Raw genomic sequence first — 17,670 nt, 5'->3', positions numbered from 1 at the left:
CAATACGTCGATAATCCTCCATATTTTGTCCTAACGTATGTATACATACGTATATACTTTCTCGTTGTGGCATAACCGTGTAAATATATTGTTCATAGACATGAAATAACGTAAGTATATAAGATGTAGCAAAACATTATTCTTCTTACGTATGCCAGGTAAAACAGCGATATTTAGTGTAAAGTATTTTGATGACATTTACTCAGTCAGAACTTTGATAATCACCACATATTAAAGAAGAATGAATCTCGTTATTAATAGCAGACGATTCTCAAGTAAACATGCTATGTAATACAAACGTCTTTATGCACCACACATACACTTGTGCATTTCTTCTCAAGCGTGAACAAGATCTGCGTTATTTTTATACATTCACATGGAATTCCGGGAATCAAAATTTCCAGTTAAATTTGGGATTGTCTCGTGGATTTTAGTCAGGACATTCTCCAGCATTCCAGAATACACTGAACTCTACATGCTACATAATGTTGAGCTGTACATGCCTTTGTACTAGATAGTCTACAGGGCAATACAAGGTAGGTAAAACACTTCTAGTGAAGACACATAAAATGACGCATAGTAAAAATTCCATATGATATTTTATGAATCGTAATCAAGGATTTTTAATCTGTTGCTACACAGATAAGTCTTAGGCTAAACAAGATACCACTATTTGGGACATGTCAGTGTCAACACTTAAAAACGTGTCTACATTTATGTAAGCCCTACCATGACATAAAACACACACCCACATACACCCCCATTTAAATATCACATATGGATCACTAATTGCGTAAAACATACATCTAATGACGGCGAAATCAATATGATTACATGATACAACTGTTTTGTACTTTTAAGGCTAGCGAGAATAGAGACAAAAAGTGTGGAAATCCAGATACGAGATGTTTGGAGAACCTTAATTGACAAATATTACTTTATAAAAGGAGAGATGAACTGTGGTGTATTACAGTAAGCAGGGATGGAACACAACAGATAGAACAGCAGGGGTGGCACACAACAAATAGAACAGCAGGGGTAGCACACAACTGATAAGGCAGCTGGGGTGGTATACTACAGATAGAACAGCAGGGGTGGCACACAACAGATTAACAGCATGAGTGGCACACAACAGATAGAGTGGCAGGGGTGGTATACTACAGATAGAACAGCAGGGGTGGAACACATCATATAGAGCAGCAGGGGTGGAACACAACAGATAGAACAGCAGGGGTGGCACACAGCAGATAGAACAGCATGGGTGGCACACAACAGATAGAACAGTAGGGGTGGCACACTACAGATAGAACAGCAGGGGTGGCACACAACAGATAGAACAGCAGGGGTGGCACACAACAGATAGAACAGCAGGGGTGACACACAACAGATGGGGCAGCAGGGGTGGTAAACTACAGATAGAACAGCAGGTGTGGTAAGGAAAAGATAATATAGCAGAGTATCGTGTGTTTCCTACGATGGGGTGGTTACAGTTTATTCCTAACAAATAAGGTAGTGCTATAATTAAACTAATGCTAATGGAAGACCGTTTTGGATCCATTTATTTCTGGGTTTTTTTTTCTCTTATTTAAATGGTGTCGTGCTAACAAAACTGTTGGATTTTAGCCAAGTGTAGTTTGGATTGAAGACTACTTTGAATGATATAACAAAAAAATCTTCTTTTTTGGTTCAAATATGTGTTAGAAAAAAAGACTTACAAAATGTTATCGTCAATTTGCGTCTTACCAATCAGGAGTCAGATGAAATATATAAGGATATCTTTGATACAGCAAAACAAATCCTAAATATATTTCTATATATAAAATGTTGTCATATGAAATTGACAAACTCATACCGATTTATGTTACCTAAACTAGTGACAAATGATATTACTAATTACAGTACATACAGAGTCCGGCTGTTCGAAAGGTCAGTATGCTGATAGCAATTTAACAAGTTTTTTTATCCTAATAATATCATTTCTGTGAAAACTCTCTCGACAAATTTTTATGAAATTCTGTCGCACACGTCAGTCTGACCCTCTTCCTACCTGTCTATTTTAAGAAATATACATACACGGGTTTTGAAGTAAAGGAGAAGTGATATGATCAATAATAAATTGATTACGCTAATCACCGTGTGAACAACTGGGCTCAGATGGCCTTTTTGAGATAGGTAGTGGCTCATCAGTTTTCTATTCTTTAAGTCATGTTTGTCTACTTTTTCACTGTATATCAAATTATCTACTCTTTAAGTCATGTTTGCCTACTTTTTCACTGTATATCAAATTATCTATTCTTTAAGTCATGTTTGTCTACTTTTTCACTGTATATCAAATTATCTATTCTTTAAGTCATGTTTGTCTACTTTTTCACTGTATATCAAATTATCTATTCTTTAAGTCATGTTTGTCTACTTTTTCACTGTATATCAAATTATCTATTCTTTAAGTCATGTTTGTCTACTTTTTCACTGTATATCAAATTATCTACTCTTTAAGTCATGTTTGCCTACTTTTTCACTGTATATCAAATTATCTACTCTTTAAGTCATGTTTGTCTACTTTTTCACTGTATATCAAATTATCTATTCTTTAAGTCATGTTTGTCTACTTTTTCACTGTATATCAAATTATCTATTCTTTAAGTCATGTTATCTACTTTTTCACTGTATAACAAATTATTTATTCTTTAAGCCATGTTTGTCTACTTTTTCACTGTATATCAAATTATCTATTCTTTAATTCATGTTTGTCTACTTTTTCACTGTATATCAAATTATTTATACAGGAAATGTCTGACTTTATTAAGTGCATACATATTCTTTTATAAATGTACTTGTAAATTAGATACATTCACTTCTGAAATTGATAACTGTAGTACTCCGTGGTAGTACTAGACCCTTACTCTTCCCGCTGTTGATTAACATCATTTTACATCACATAATATTCAAGGTTAATAGGAACTTTATTGTAGTATGGGTTCAAGCGAAAATCCTATATTAAGTCAAACGTTTTTTATTGTTCATATTACATGTACACCATTGTTTAATAAAAGGGGCGAGATATTAAAAAAGGTCTTTATATTTATTTTCCTTTCTTGTTTGTCAAAATTTTAACATTCGACATATGAGCTATGCACTGGTACTAGACAGTAACGACTGTATTGAATAGACAAAATTGTCGTGTTTTTTTGTTTTTTTTTTATTTTGTATACAAGGATTTGGTACAAACCTATTTGGACATTTTACACGATCTTGTGTTACTATCACAACGATTTTTCTGGTTGTTGTGATGTTTTTGTCGAAAAAATATATAATCCAAGATGGTCAGGTACGGTCCAAAATGTAGTATTTATTAAAGGAATGAGTCGGCAGGCGATTTCCGGAATGTCCGTAAATCCACCCGTGCAGTCCGAACTCTAGGTTCTAATTAAAATTACAAAACCTTACACATAGTATTTAAGCTAGAGTTAATACAAATGATTGACAGGTGGCATTTTAGTACTCAGATGGTCACATTTCAGACAGGTGAGATAATAAGCTTAATTGACCTTTGTCCGAGGCTAGGTGTCATACCTGGCCAGACCAGTTAATTAACTCAATTAACATCAAAAGGTAAATGTACATTGCGCGGTTTAATCCGATAACAATGAGAAAAGGGGAATTATACATATCACTTTCAAAAGACAGACAGCTGGTTGAGATGTAATTAAATAATTTGTAAGTGTAACATTTTTACAAAGAGAAATTAGACATCGAAGAAGTCCAAAATTATGGAAAATGTAAAATGTCTAATAATGTTTATATTACAACAAATTTCATAAAATTCACTATGAAATATCCCTCCGGCTCCTATAAAGTCGCGTCCCGCGACTTGTTTAATATCTATCTTAGCTGTCCACTACTGTATGTCTAAAGTTCGGCCGGAAGTTAACTGTTCGTTGCTCCAAAGATATGCGCGATCGTTGCTGTCGTGAATTGTTATTTTGTGTTTGACCATGATATCCACTAAGCTGATTTTGTAGGCTCAAAATCACCCGTTGTTTCTGTTTGACTTGCTCGTCCTTCTCCGAAATCCTCGATTTTAAATTTGATATCTGTCTACTTGTTTGTTCTTTTTCTTTGGCTGTTATGTGAAGGCTGTTTATTGTCTCGTCCTTGCTCTTCATTCTTTTCTTTCTATTATCCAAAGCTTTTTCAAGTTCTTTTATTTGGGACACGTAATTGTTGATGGTGACACTTTTTAAACGCGTACATTCCTCTTCTAGAATTCTGTTTGTTTCTCCAAGCTTCGCGCACTTTACAGAAATAGTCGAAATTGTTGACTTTGCACGTACAAGTTTTGATTGGAGATTGGTAATCTGATGTGTGATGGAAGATTCTTTCGGAAATTCGTTGTCAAATTCATCGGTTGAAATATAATAAAATGGTAAAACAGAAAGTACTTGTTTCGTGTCTCGGAATTTCCTGAGCCTTTCGGAATCTCGTCGCCGTTTAGAGGAAGATTTGTTCCTTTTCTGATGCGTTACCTGCACCACAGACTCGCTGTCCGAAGATATGCGGACAGGAACAGGACGTCGATACGTTTGTGGACGCTGCCTGGTCCAAGAAAACGATCCTGTAACACAATTTGTGCTGTATTGTCTGCTCCGTGCAAAACACATTCTTGAAAAATGTCCAACATTTCCACAAAGAAAACAGTAACATCCTTTTGCAGGACAGTGCATCAGGTGGTTAGAGTTAAAGTTTCTACCACACCTATAGCACGATGTCATCCTGACTTACTGTTATAACGTTATTCTGGAAAGTTCCAAAATATGACGAACACAGTCTTGGTGTAGTTCCAGTTCCGTGTGATTCCGATGATCGGTTTCTTCTCTTGTTTGTGGGAATATCGCTTGGCAGTAGAGGTTCCAGGAATCTTGTACGTAACTTGACTTATACAAATTAATGTGGCAAGTTACTCCGGTTTCTCGCACCAATTTATCACAACGATTTTTCTGGTTGTTGTGATGTTTTTGTCGAAAAAATATATAATCCAAGATGGTCAGGTACGGTCCAAAATGTAGTATTTATTAAAGGAATGAGTCGGCAGGCGATTTCCGGAATGTCCGTAAATCCACCCGTGCAGTCCGAACTCTAGGTTCTAATTAAAATTACAAAACCTTACACATAGTATTTAAGCTAGAGTTAATACAAATGATTGACAGGTGGCATTTTAGTACTCAGATGGTCACATTTCAGACAGGTGAGATAATAAGCTTAATTGACCTTTGTCCGAGGCTAGGTGTCATACCTGGCCAGACCAGTTAATTAACTCAATTAACATCAAAAGGTAAATGTACATTGCGCGGTTTAATCCGATAACAATGAGAAAAGGGGAATTATACATATCACTTTCAAAAGACAGACAGCTGGTTGAGATGTAATTAAATAATTTGTAAGTGTAACATTTTTACAAAGAGAAATTAGACATCGAAGAAGTCCAAAATTATGGAAAATGTAAAATGTCTAATAATGTTTATATTACAACAAATTTCATAAAATTCACTATGAAATTACCCTACATGTCACGTGTAAATAACAGAGTGAGATAATACACACTAAGTGTCGGATTACAGCCACCTCGGGTTGTTTTGTCGCTGTCATAACCCGTGACGATTCCGGAGATTTAATAGATAAAATATGACAAGACGACAACACTTGATTACCGTAATCAGAGGTGAAATCCATAATGTCTGACCGAACCGGTTTGATTACGGGACAATTTATCTCTTCTTGTAGAAAAATACCATTAAACACTGACAAATATTTTTAAGTCTTTGGAGCTAATTAATACTAATCTTTGTATCTTTATAAAAGCTTGTTTTAAGAAGTCGTATAACCCCCGATAGATACAACGTTTGTTTGTTGGATGTTATATAACATGCAGTCTCTGTACATCATATTCTGTATAGAGATTTAAACAAATTAAGTCTCCCTCTAAACTCACACGCTATCACTTTTATACAGTTTTCCCCATATACACATGTACAGCTAGTTATTTATGACATCTCTGTCTTGTACACGAGCTAGGTGACCACAGCTAGTTTGCTGTTAAGAAACACTAGAAATTGATAAGAAGACATAATATGTGTTGAAAAGGTCATTTATTAATGACAAATCAATTTCAGATATAAAGATATACCCCCAAGTTATACATTAGAGAAATTATGACTATAACAGCAAAGATGGGGTAAAAAATAGGCATGACATAATACCCAAACAGTACATCCATAATATATTTAAATCAATATAAAGATTATATAACCTCAAGATACCATTTTCAACATGATGAAAAGTTGGTATATGCATATTAGCAAGTATAAGGAGTCTAAAATTGACAGTTCAATACATGCTACACTGGGATGGCATAAGGGTGGGAAATCAAAAGTGTTAAAAAACTTCCATCAGTGGAGATAAACTTTTACACTTGATTTTCCCAATGGAGGTGACGCTACTGAGGGTCAATCTCCTCTGTGATAGGTCCGGTGGCTGGGCTACGTGGCTGCTGATTGGCTGACCAATCACACGCTTCTATCCCTTAAGCCAAAATGACCAGAGGTCAGTTAAGTCCTGGGAATTTTCCATCACGTGGCCCAGACATGGACCTCCTTCTTGACCCCTCAATGTTAGCCCATTTACATAAAACCAGAAACAATGGGAGATGCGAGTGGTGCCAATGCCCCTCTCAACATATAATAAACAAACAATTACAGACTGACATAAATGTATTTATTTATACAGATATAAATAAATGTTATTTGTGTAATTCTATAAATGAAATACTTTCCGGTCTTCCCTTGTAGCGTCAGTGTAAAGCTAGACAGATAATTAGCTCGGCAAGATTCCATTTTAATATATGATATTAATTGGTAGCATGGAACTGTTATGGATTTGTTTGGAATCTAAATAAGAAAATATATACAATTCACAACCATTATTATACATAACGTTTGCATTGTAATACTTCTAAGTAAACCAACGAAATAAAGTGTATGGTCCTTCAGCCATTTACATTAGTTAGGTGTATTTCATAGGATATATAAATGACAATTACATTTACCAGTGCCGTTCATTTCATGGCAACCGCAATAAATTCGATAAAACAGGATCATGTGTGAAGGATACCCAATAACAATGGACTGCTGTGAAGAAGTATAATCAAGTCATGCAATTCTCTTTTCCAGATTACCATATTGTGAGCATGTCCACACAGTGAATGTAGTCACATACAGGATATGAACGAATGCGAGAGGAAAGCTTTACAAAACTGTCATTGTGATCTAGTCGAGATAATTGAACCTCTTGAACTTAGATCTTTCCTGTATTCGAAAGGTGTTCTCCCAAATCCGACTTTTCTTGGTGATGATCGTGTAAGAACATTACGTGCGGAAAAGTTTCTGGAATATGTAACTGAACATTGTTCCTTTTCTTTGTTTCTTGAATCTTTGTTAAAGGACGACGCATATGATTTTCTCGCAGAGAAACTACAGGGTGAGTTAGACAAAACATCCAAAGTGGAATCAACAGGTCAGTGTGTTCATTACGAAATAAAAGAGGCATTATTCACACCAGAACGTGCCAGAGCGATACTATTCCGACATGAACTCAAGCGTTACTCCATGACTGGGGATGCGGAGATGTTCCTTAAACGGAGTAAGTCTGTTACAGATCAATGGAATGCTATCCCCAAAACACAAATATTTCTCGACAATAACAAAGAACTTGCAGATATGTACTTCATGGTTCTGGACGCAACCATGGAAAGAAGACGAGTATTGTACGACAAGACTCTTTATAAAGATGATGAATTGTTCGACACAATGCAGAAGATGTCCCTGTATACCTCATCCGCTACACTGCCTGTAGCTATGTATCTCGCACGTTATGGTTCAGCCCTGCTAATGATAGGGAGGCCGGTGGAAGAGGCACTCAGTTATGTGGAACAAGCGAAACAACGACTTCAAACACTTCCTGCATGTAGAGAATCTGGAGTCGTTATGTATATTGAATATAATATGTTGATTTCCGAGAAATACGAGAAAAATCCTTCGCTTGAAATGAAGAATCGACTGTTAGAAATAGGACGGGCGTCAATAAACCACTTTTGTCGAGAGCAAGAAACGGTTGGAAAGGATTTCCGTAGAATGGTGTTAATAAAACAAGCACTTCTACTTCTAGGGATAGGGCTTTTCCTTAACAACGTAGACAGTGTTGTTGTGACAGAAGATGACAGGAAAAAAGCTGAAACGATTTTAAAAGAAATTCGAAAGGAAGAGAATTGGCAAAGAATGGAAAATCGTTGGCACGTGGCGTATTATGTTGCAAGCAGCAAACTACTTCGTCTCCGAGGACAAAGTGAGGAAGCCTTGGCCGACATGCAAAAAGCTGAGAAACATGCACAAGAAGGAAGCTTTAAAAAGGAGCTTGGTAATATAAAGAAATCCGTACGTTTTCTGGGAGGAAGACGGGGATGGAGCTCTGTGTATATATCACTTCTCCTGGCTTTGGTTAGTCTACTACTCGCAGTGGTGATGCTGCTCATGTTTCACGGACCATGAGGCAATCTACAACAGCTTGTGGGGTTAGAATTAAAGTGTCGGTGCACCTGTGGATTTGATTCTTTGTGTTAGAGCCCAAAAGGTAAGGATTGCTTTGTGGTGGTATTCTTGTATTTGAAGACTTCTTTGTAGTGGTATTGTATTTAAGTGGTTAATGCGGACATTTTAGAAATTGTGGCTTTAACTTTGTAGCAATAATAATCTGCATACACTTGATAAAAAACGTTATCTATTTCAACTTTTCTGTCCATCTTAATTGCACGAGTTCCATTTACTGTCATTTTAATTCAGGAATAGTTATTGTATGTTAACAAATACAATGACAAACTGATTAAAGGTGATCCGGTAATGACTCATTCATACTTATAAAAGCTGTCATTTTATGTTCAAGGATGTTGTGGTGAGGGGAAAACGATACGGACGTAGTAAAACAGCTTTTCCACAGTTCCACTGGCTCAGATCTACGCCACGATCTTCACAGTGTGAAATGTGAGAATCCGGGGTCAAACAAGGCCTGGGCCACTCAAAATCACGCGACGGGTGACGTCACAACCAACTGGCACTATTGTAGGAATTCGTCTACAATGACAGACTATTTGTTAAGGCATTTGTTAAATTAAGATGACTGGCTTGGTTTCATTCCAATGACAGTACTTCCCTGGCACTAGATTGGTCCAATCATCATTATTGTCATGTGACCACTGATGGAGGGAAGACTTTTTATTCAATTTAGCTCAGATTGAAAATACGATATCTATAATATGTGGTCCATGTAATTCGTGTTTAAAAACTATCAACATTGTGCTTTAAACATTCCTGGTTGCCATGGATATAGCGCTGTGTCAGAAGAATCCATTAACGTTAATTCAGATCGAAATGTAACTAGTTCCGCCTGGCCTCCCAAAGCATCCTTTGATGACTGTTGATAGGACGTTAAACAATACAGTCATTTTTACTGTTGACATTATGTTTACATTTGTTATATTGTGTTTACATAATATTGTTAATTAAATATCATCTATATTTTGTTGATATAATTAAATAGAATTAATATATTGTTTTGTTCCCTTGCATCTTATTTCGAGATTGGATTCCTAGGGAACCTCGGATCACAGGTGCATGTCTAGTCTTATATTAAGAATAGCCAGAAAAACCTATATATAAAGACTTGTATTTCTGGCTATTTCTCATATATAAGACTAGACATGCTCCTGTGCGTCCAATGACCCTTGATGTTGGAGTCCCCTAGACATCAGTCCTATGACCTTTACTGTTGGAGTCCCCTAGACACCCGTCCTATGACCATTACTGTTGGAGACCCCCTAGACAACCGTCCTATGACCCCCTACTGTTGGAGTCCCCCTAGACACCCGTCCTATGACTGTTACTGTTGGAGTCCCCCTAGACACCCGTCCTATGACCCTTACTGTTGGAGTCCCCCTAGACACCCGTCCTATGACCCTTACTGTTGGAGTCCCCCTAGACACCCGTCCTATGACCCTTACTGTTGGAGTCCCCCTAGACACCCGTCCTATGACCCCTACTGTTGGAGTCCCCCTAGACACCCGTCCTATGACCCCTACTGTTGCAGTCCCCCTAGACACCCGTCCTATGACCATTACCGTTGGAGTCCCCCTAGACACCCGTCCTATGACCCCTACTGTTGCAGTCCCCCTAGACACCCGTCCTATGACCATTACCGTTGGAGTCCCCCTAGACACCCGTCCTATGACCCCTACTGTTGCAGTCCCCCTAGACATCCGTCCTATGACCATTACTGTTGAGTCCCCTAGACACCCGTCCTATGACCCTTACTGTTGGAGTCCCCCTAGACACCCGTCCTATGACCCTTACTGTTGGAGTCCCCCTAGACACCCGTCCTATGACCCTTACTGTTGGAGTGCCCCTAGACACCCGTCCTATGACCATTACTGTTGAGTCCCCCTAGACACCCGTCCTATGACCCCTACTGTTGGAGTCCCCCTAGACACCCGTCCTATGACCCCTACTGTTGCAGTCCCCCTAGACATCCGTCCTATGACCATTACTGTTGAGTCCCCTAGACACCCGTCCTATGACCCTTACTGTTGGAGTCCCCCTAGACACCCGTCCTATGACCCTTACTGTTGGAGTGCCCCTAGACACCCGTCCTATGACCCTTACTGTTGGAGTCCCCCTAGAATCCGTCCTATGACCCTTACTGTTGGAGTGCCCCTAGACACCCGTCCTATGACCATTACTGTTGAGTCCCCCTAGACACCCGTCCTATGACCCCTACTGTTGGAGTCCCCCTAGACACCCGTCCTATGACCCTTACTGTTGGAGTGCCCCTAGACACCCGTCCTATGACCCTTACTGTTGGAGTGCCCCTAGACACCCGTCCTATGACCATTACTGTTGAGTCCCCCTAGACACCCGTCCTATGACCCCTACTGTTGGAGTCCCCCTAGACAACCGTCCTATGACCCCTACTGTTGGAGTCCCCCTAGACACCCGTCCTATGACCCCTACTGTTGGAGTCCCCCTAGACAACCGTCCTATGACCCCTACTGTTGGAGTCTCCCTAGACATCCGTCCTATGACCCCTACTGTTGGAGTCCCCCTAGACACCCGTCCTATGACCCTTACTGTTGGAGTCCCCCTAGACATCCGTCCTATGACCCTTACTGTTGGAGTCCCCCTAGACACCCGTCCTATGACTGTTACTGTTGGAGTCCCCCTAGACACCCGTCCTATGACCCTTACTGTTGGAGTCCCCCTAGACATCCGTCCTATGACCATTACTGTTGGAGTCCCCCTAGACACCCGTCCTATGACCCCTACTGTTGGAGTCCCCCTAGACACCCGTCCTATGACCCCTACTGTTGAGTCCCCTAGACACCCGTCCTATGACCCTTACTGTTGGAGTCCCCCTAGACATCCGTCCTATGACCAATACTGTTGAGTCCCCCTAGACACCCGTCCTATGACCATTACCGTTGGAGTGCCCCTAGACACCCGTCCTATGACCCTTACTGTTGAGTCCCCTAGACATCCGTCCTATGACTGTTACTGTTGAGTCCCCTAGACACCCGTCCTATGACCCTTACTGTTGGAGTCCCCCTAGACACCCGTCCTATGACCAATACTGTTGGAGTCCCCCTAGACACCCGTCCTATGACCCCTACTGTTGCAGTCCCCCTAGACACCCGTCCTATGACCATTACCGTTGGAGTCCCCCTAGACACCCGTCCTATGACCCCTACTGTTGCAGTCCCCCTAGACACCCGTCCTATGACCCTTACTGTTGAGTCCCCTAGACACCCGTCCTATGACCCCTACTGTTGGAGTCCCCTAGACAACCGTCCTATGACCCCTACTGTTGGAGTCCCCCTAGACACCCGTCCTATGACCATTACTGTTGAGTCCCCCTAGACACCCGTCCTATGACCCCTACTGTTGGAGTCCCCCTAGACAACCGTCCTATGACCCCTACTGTTGGAGTCCCCCTAGACACCCGTCCTATGACCCCTACTGTTGGAGTCCCCCTAGACAACCGTCCTATGACCCCTACTGTTGGAGTCTCCCTAGACATCCGTCCTATGACCCCTACTGTTGGAGTCCCCCTAGACACCCGTCCTATGACCCTTACTGTTGGAGTCCCCCTAGACATCCGTCCTATGACCCTTACTGTTGGAGTCCCCCTAGACACCCGTCCTATGACTGTTACTGTTGGAGTCCCCCTAGACACCCGTCCTATGACCCTTACTGTTGGAGTCCCCCTAGACATCCGTCCTATGACCATTACTGTTGGAGTCCCCCTAGACACCCGTCCTATGACCCCTACTGTTGGAGTCCCCCTAGACACCCGTCCTATGACCCCTACTGTTGAGTCCCCTAGACACCCGTCCTATGACCCTTACTGTTGGAGTCCCCCTAGACATCCGTCCTATGACCAATACTGTTGAGTCCCCCTAGACACCCGTCCTATGACCATTACCGTTGGAGTCTCCCTAGACACCCGTCCTATGACCCCTACTGTTGATTCCCCGTAGACATCAGTCCTATGACCTTTACTGTTGGAGTCCCCCTAGACACCCGTCCTATGACTGTTACTGTTGGAGTCCCCCTAGACACCCGTCCTATGACCATTACTGTTGGAGTCCCCTAGACACCCGTCCTATGACCATTACTGTTGGAGACCCCCTAGAATCCGTCCTATGACCCTTACTGTTGGAGTCCCCCTAGACACCCGTCCTATGACCATTACTGTTGGAGTCCCCCTAGACACCCGTCCTATGACCCTTACTGTTGGGAGTCCCCTAGACACCCGTCCTATGACCCCTACTGTTGGAGTCCCCCTAGACACCCGTCCTATGACCCTTACTGTTGGAGTGCCCCTAGACATCTGTCCTATGACCCTTACTGTTGGAGTCCCCTTAGACACCCGTCCTATGACCCTTACTGTTGGAGTCCCCCTAGACACCCGTCCTATGACCAATACTGTTGGAGTGATAAACCACAGGTGCCTGACTCGTTTTGTAAAATAATAACAAATAAGAGTACATTATGTACTCCTTTATGTTATTATTTTATAAAACGAGTCAGGCACCTGTGGATAAACCCATCAAACAAAGCTTACTAAACCGGACATAACTACAATTTCCTGTCACGAGTTATGAATACTTTCCAGATTTACTGGCTGTAGACAATCTGATTATATAACATGTGTATATGCATTAATTAGTATAGGCTACTTAAAGTTGGGAAAAAAATATATGAGAAGGCTATGGGCTCGCTGCGCCAATACTTATTCCTTCCTTGATGAAACCGCAAACTACTTGTTGACAACATCCTGTTTCTAAATCTTAGTTAGCATAGTTCATTAATACTGTATAGCTTATAAACGTGTTTCAACAGAAAAAAAATACATGTCAAAATGTTTCAGGCATGAACAGAAACTTTGGTATGAATTACGTCTCGAGAATGTCCCGATTGATAATTTGATGATAAATGTTTAATGTATGCAGAGATCGCTTCCCAGTACATATCATATCTGGTCTTCAATATGGTTGTTTTTGTCAGTCCGCTTAAGAGTCAAAAATCAAACACACAAACAAAAATGGTATACTCATCCTATTTTTATTCTGTTAACAATCAAAATTTCACAACAACTTCAGTATCTGATGAAACATCTGGAAGTTGTAAACTTTTGGAATGTTGACATACAACTAAGAATGTATTCTCTGTAAAAACAACTGAAGTTTCCATTTAAATAGTTTACCTAGAAAGAACAATAGCTATATACAACAGCTAGAATTGTAAGTCACGTATATACCCGGTTTGACATAAAACAATAGAAAATCAATCATGGAATGGAAAATTGCACAACTACTGTTGGTGAAGATCTGGTATGTGTTAAATTAAAACTGGTCAAGAGACCAGGGGGTTCTGGTCATCTATATACTGTAACAGCATAACTCCTAAAATATCCTTTAAAGAAAACTTACTGCAAGCTTTTATTTCTGATCAAATACGTATTCAAAATATTGGTACAATACCCATGTGTTTCAGAATATTTCAAATTTGTTTTTTAAATTAAGATATATTTTTTTTCTTAATTACATAGTGTCTTCATAAGTTCTTTATAACATTTTTTTTTAAGAAAACATGTTTGGATTTTTAAAACCAGTATGTACATTTTATCATAAAGAGAGTATGATTACAATGATGTGGTAACGTGGTAACACAGGTGGTCGGTCAGAAGTACACATGTATAATGTCATTCATATTAGCTGAAAAGTTGTTCAAGAAACCTTACTCGTCTGGTCCAGAATGATTAAATGTATACACATCAGGATTAATCGGTGTTTTTATTGCAGTTATAGTGGTATGCATGCAGGATAAAGAGATATTTTTACATGTGGCTTGTATGATATTTAATGAATTAAACTATTTATAGTTTGTCCTTTGCTTTGCAATTTTTTTTATAAAGATGATATTTAGAAGGATAAAGTTATTGAACTATGAAGGGCATTGTGCAATTTAAAGAAAATTCAGCATTTTATCAGAATTCATTTTCAATCTGATTTTATAGATGGCTTTCTTAGTCAGAAAGCTGAGCCATGAGGGAAACAAAACATGAAGACATTTAAATAGACAATGGGACAAGCCATTTTGATGAGATTCAAAACTGACCACATATCAACAATATGAAGGTCTTGGCAGTTAGTGTAGTGCTAGAGTCAGATTGCTTTATCAATATCAGAACAATCAAATTTTAGTTGGTTATTTTGTTTCACTTTTTGTCATTTTAATTGTTAAAATATTTCCACAAATAAGCATAGGTATATTTGTCATTAAAGAAAATTAATATAGGCGATCATCAAATTTCAATTTTTGAAAATAATCGTGTTTTTGTTTTGTTTTTATAAATCTGCAAAATATTTAACAAATAAAAAAAGGGTTAAAAAATACATGTATCATCATCGCTAAATTTACAAAAGCTTTCTGGACTGAAGGGTAGAAATGGCATACTTTTCAAAAGTCATTTAAAAATTTGAACATTTCGCAAAGTGTAAATATACATCAAAAGGAATTCGGGACACCCTGGACTATCAAGATACATATATGTATGAAAAATATACATTCATAAGTTTCAGAACATCTTCAATAAGATATCAAACTGATTTGCTGGTAAAACAATGTACATTTATGTAACATAAACTTTTATTACATTTTTACCAGAGAACATAAAAACATAGTTTGATTTAAGATTTAACCATTTTGGAACTCTAAAAATGAATCAATTTTTATTAAAAGTACATGTGTATCAAACTAAAATTTGACTTAACAAGATTTAGCACTTTGTGAAAATGTACAGAAATACAACTATTTCATATCATATTTTTTAATTTTTTTTTTTTATATTTCATGGCGTTTTCAGATTTATTTTGAAAATTACAACATATCAACATTTACACAGAGTTTGTGTTTGAGAAAACATTAAGATAATGATTGATGGTCTCTGATACACCCAAAGTCTTTGATTGGCTAAACATTAGGCTATTAAGACACCAAAGTCTCTGATTGGCTAAACATTAAGACAATGATTGATGGTCTCTGATACACCAAAGTCTCTGATTGGCCGAGTTTATAAAACAGTTTAAAACAAAAGATCCATCACCACACTTCATAAACAGACTAACAATACACAAACTAGTCTACTCTCAATAGCTGATTATTTGATTAATTTGAAGATAAATATATGTACAAAAAAATTAATCAAACATGAAGACTCACGAGGAATGTACCATGTATAAAAATAGATTCTTATAAAGTTGATTGATATGTAAAGCAATATAATAATGCATAACACAGTACTTTAATACAGTTTTAAAAAATCAACTAACGAATGAAAACAAGCATCAAATACATGTAAATCAATAGTTTGATATATTACTGTGTATTTCTTTTAATGTTTTAAATAATATTTATTTTCACTTGATGTCATGCCAAGCATTATTATAAATCATGATTTCATGTAATATGGGTAAATCATTATTACCATATTCATCGTAATTAGTGCCCCTCTTTGAGTAACAGCCCTTTATTATCCTACTGACAGCCTCCCTTACATGTCTACAGTTTTTGTACAGGGCATGAATTATGGTGAATACAGTATATCAGTAACACTTCAAATAAAGTGGAAATAGTTATCCTTGCAAGTATGTACAGAATGGTTAGTTTTGTTCAAAACATGTACAATAATTTCAATCTACATTAAATTTATATTACTGCAACCTCGTGAATAATCAATTAAACTAAAGTTAATACATTAACTTAATCTTCATAAGAATTAACAATCTATCTAATAACTAATTTGAACAAACTGGTTAAATTGATTTATCAAATAATTAACTAAATCAATTCATTTGAATTAGCTATCTATTGGTACATCTATTGGTTCAACACATGATCTTTGATTTAGAGACAGGGGGTGGGATGGGGGGTGAGGGTTAGCTTACTGTACGACAATGACATCACATTTGTTGGTAATTATACTGAACAGAAATAGATATTGGTCAGGCTTATAATTAATGATGTATGCATTTCATGCTATTAATTAATCAAATTGATCAACTGATCGAAATAAATTAAATAACTAGATTTGTGCTCTATCATGCTATTTAGTATATAAAGTACTGTTAATAAATCTTCCAGTTCAATACCAGGGTAGATGTTACCTATATATAAAACGCACACCCCTCCTACTCTATTTTACCCTACATTATTAGCTTATGCATCCCTCACACAAATACTACAAGGCATGCATTGGTCATCTTTAAAAATAATTGAGTGAAAATGAAATAGTGTTATTCTCTTACACACAGGACACAGAGTTTTAAAACAATAGCTATCACAGATTAGATTTTTGCATAAGAGTTACACAATATATATCTGTAAATTAAATCCTCTGAAAAACAGGCACATAATTATAATATTGAGACATTTCTGGAACAGAGTATGTATTTGATACAATAGTGCAAAATAGTTTGATTATGATAATCTAAGCATGCCAATGATATTCAACGAACAAAATGTATTGTTATGGATAAGCTAGCATTATGTACCTCCCTTTACTAGAACCCTTTAAGTTATTTAGAATAGCAAATAGTCTACTAAGAATGCACAAAAAATGAGGTTTTAATGTAAGTATACAGCAATTTTCATTTTTTTTAATCATTATGACAGACTAACAATACATGAAGAGGCAAAGGTTGGTGGTTATTGGACGCAAGGAAGATACTATAAAATATTCTTAAATCTGTCCACTCCAATAGATCTTATTGTGGTGATATAGAGCCGTCATGGTTACGCTGTAGGTAGTATTCTTTGGCGTAGTCATAGTAACGACTGCTGAGCCAGAAACACTGAAGAACATCATCAATGTTTTGTCTGGAATTGAAAATCAGAAAAAAATGGTTACATTTAGCATGTCATGTCATGTCCAAGATTTAACTTTGTTTTGAAAAAATCTAAATAACACAATTTTTTTCCTAAATTGTATGTACATTACATGTTCGCTGGT

At 38.0% G+C, this 17,670-nt stretch overlaps 2 protein-coding genes across 3 annotated transcripts in view; one reads left to right on the top strand and one right to left on the bottom strand.

Annotated features, from left to right (window-relative positions):
• The first annotated feature begins 333 nt into the window (after positions 1 to 333).
• LOC117329292 lies at positions 334 to 9,007 on the top strand. 2 transcript variants are annotated; one of them, XM_033887171.1, is made up of 4 exons: positions 334 to 536; positions 1,900 to 1,926; positions 7,227 to 8,682; positions 8,992 to 9,007. In XM_033887171.1, the coding sequence occupies exon 3, from the start codon at positions 7,278 to 7,280 to the stop codon at positions 8,598 to 8,600; it is 1,323 nt and encodes a 440-aa protein (XP_033743062.1). In that variant the 5' UTR covers positions 334 to 536; positions 1,900 to 1,926; positions 7,227 to 7,277; the 3' UTR covers positions 8,601 to 8,682; positions 8,992 to 9,007. The 2 variants fall into 2 exon arrangements, with proteins under 2 accessions (XP_033743062.1, XP_033743061.1); XM_033887170.1 differs by lacking the exon at positions 1,900 to 1,926.
• Positions 9,008 to 13,702: 4,695 nt separating this feature from the next.
• The window catches only part of LOC117330106 (von Willebrand factor A domain-containing protein 3B-like), a 61,147-nt gene continuing 57,179 nt past the window's right edge, over positions 13,703 to 17,670 (bottom strand). The window contains 1 exon segment of the mRNA XM_033888324.1: positions 13,703 to 17,537. Within this exon segment, the coding sequence (XP_033744215.1) occupies positions 17,426 to 17,537 (112 nt within the window). The 3' untranslated portion in view covers positions 13,703 to 17,425.

The sequence above is a fragment of the Pecten maximus genome, chromosome 6, assembly GCF_902652985.1.
Source record: "Pecten maximus chromosome 6, xPecMax1.1, whole genome shotgun sequence".
Classification (NCBI taxonomy): domain Eukaryota; kingdom Metazoa; phylum Mollusca; class Bivalvia; order Pectinida; family Pectinidae; genus Pecten; species Pecten maximus.
The sequence above is the reverse complement of the archived record's forward strand: the minus strand, read 5'-3'. Positions and strand labels throughout refer to the sequence as shown.

What these genes read in the sequence shown, in the direction of transcription:
- LOC117329292 (XM_033887170.1), top strand. Translation starts at nt 7,278, where the DNA reads ATGAACGAATGCGAGAGGAAAGCTTTACAAAACTGTCATTGTGATCTA.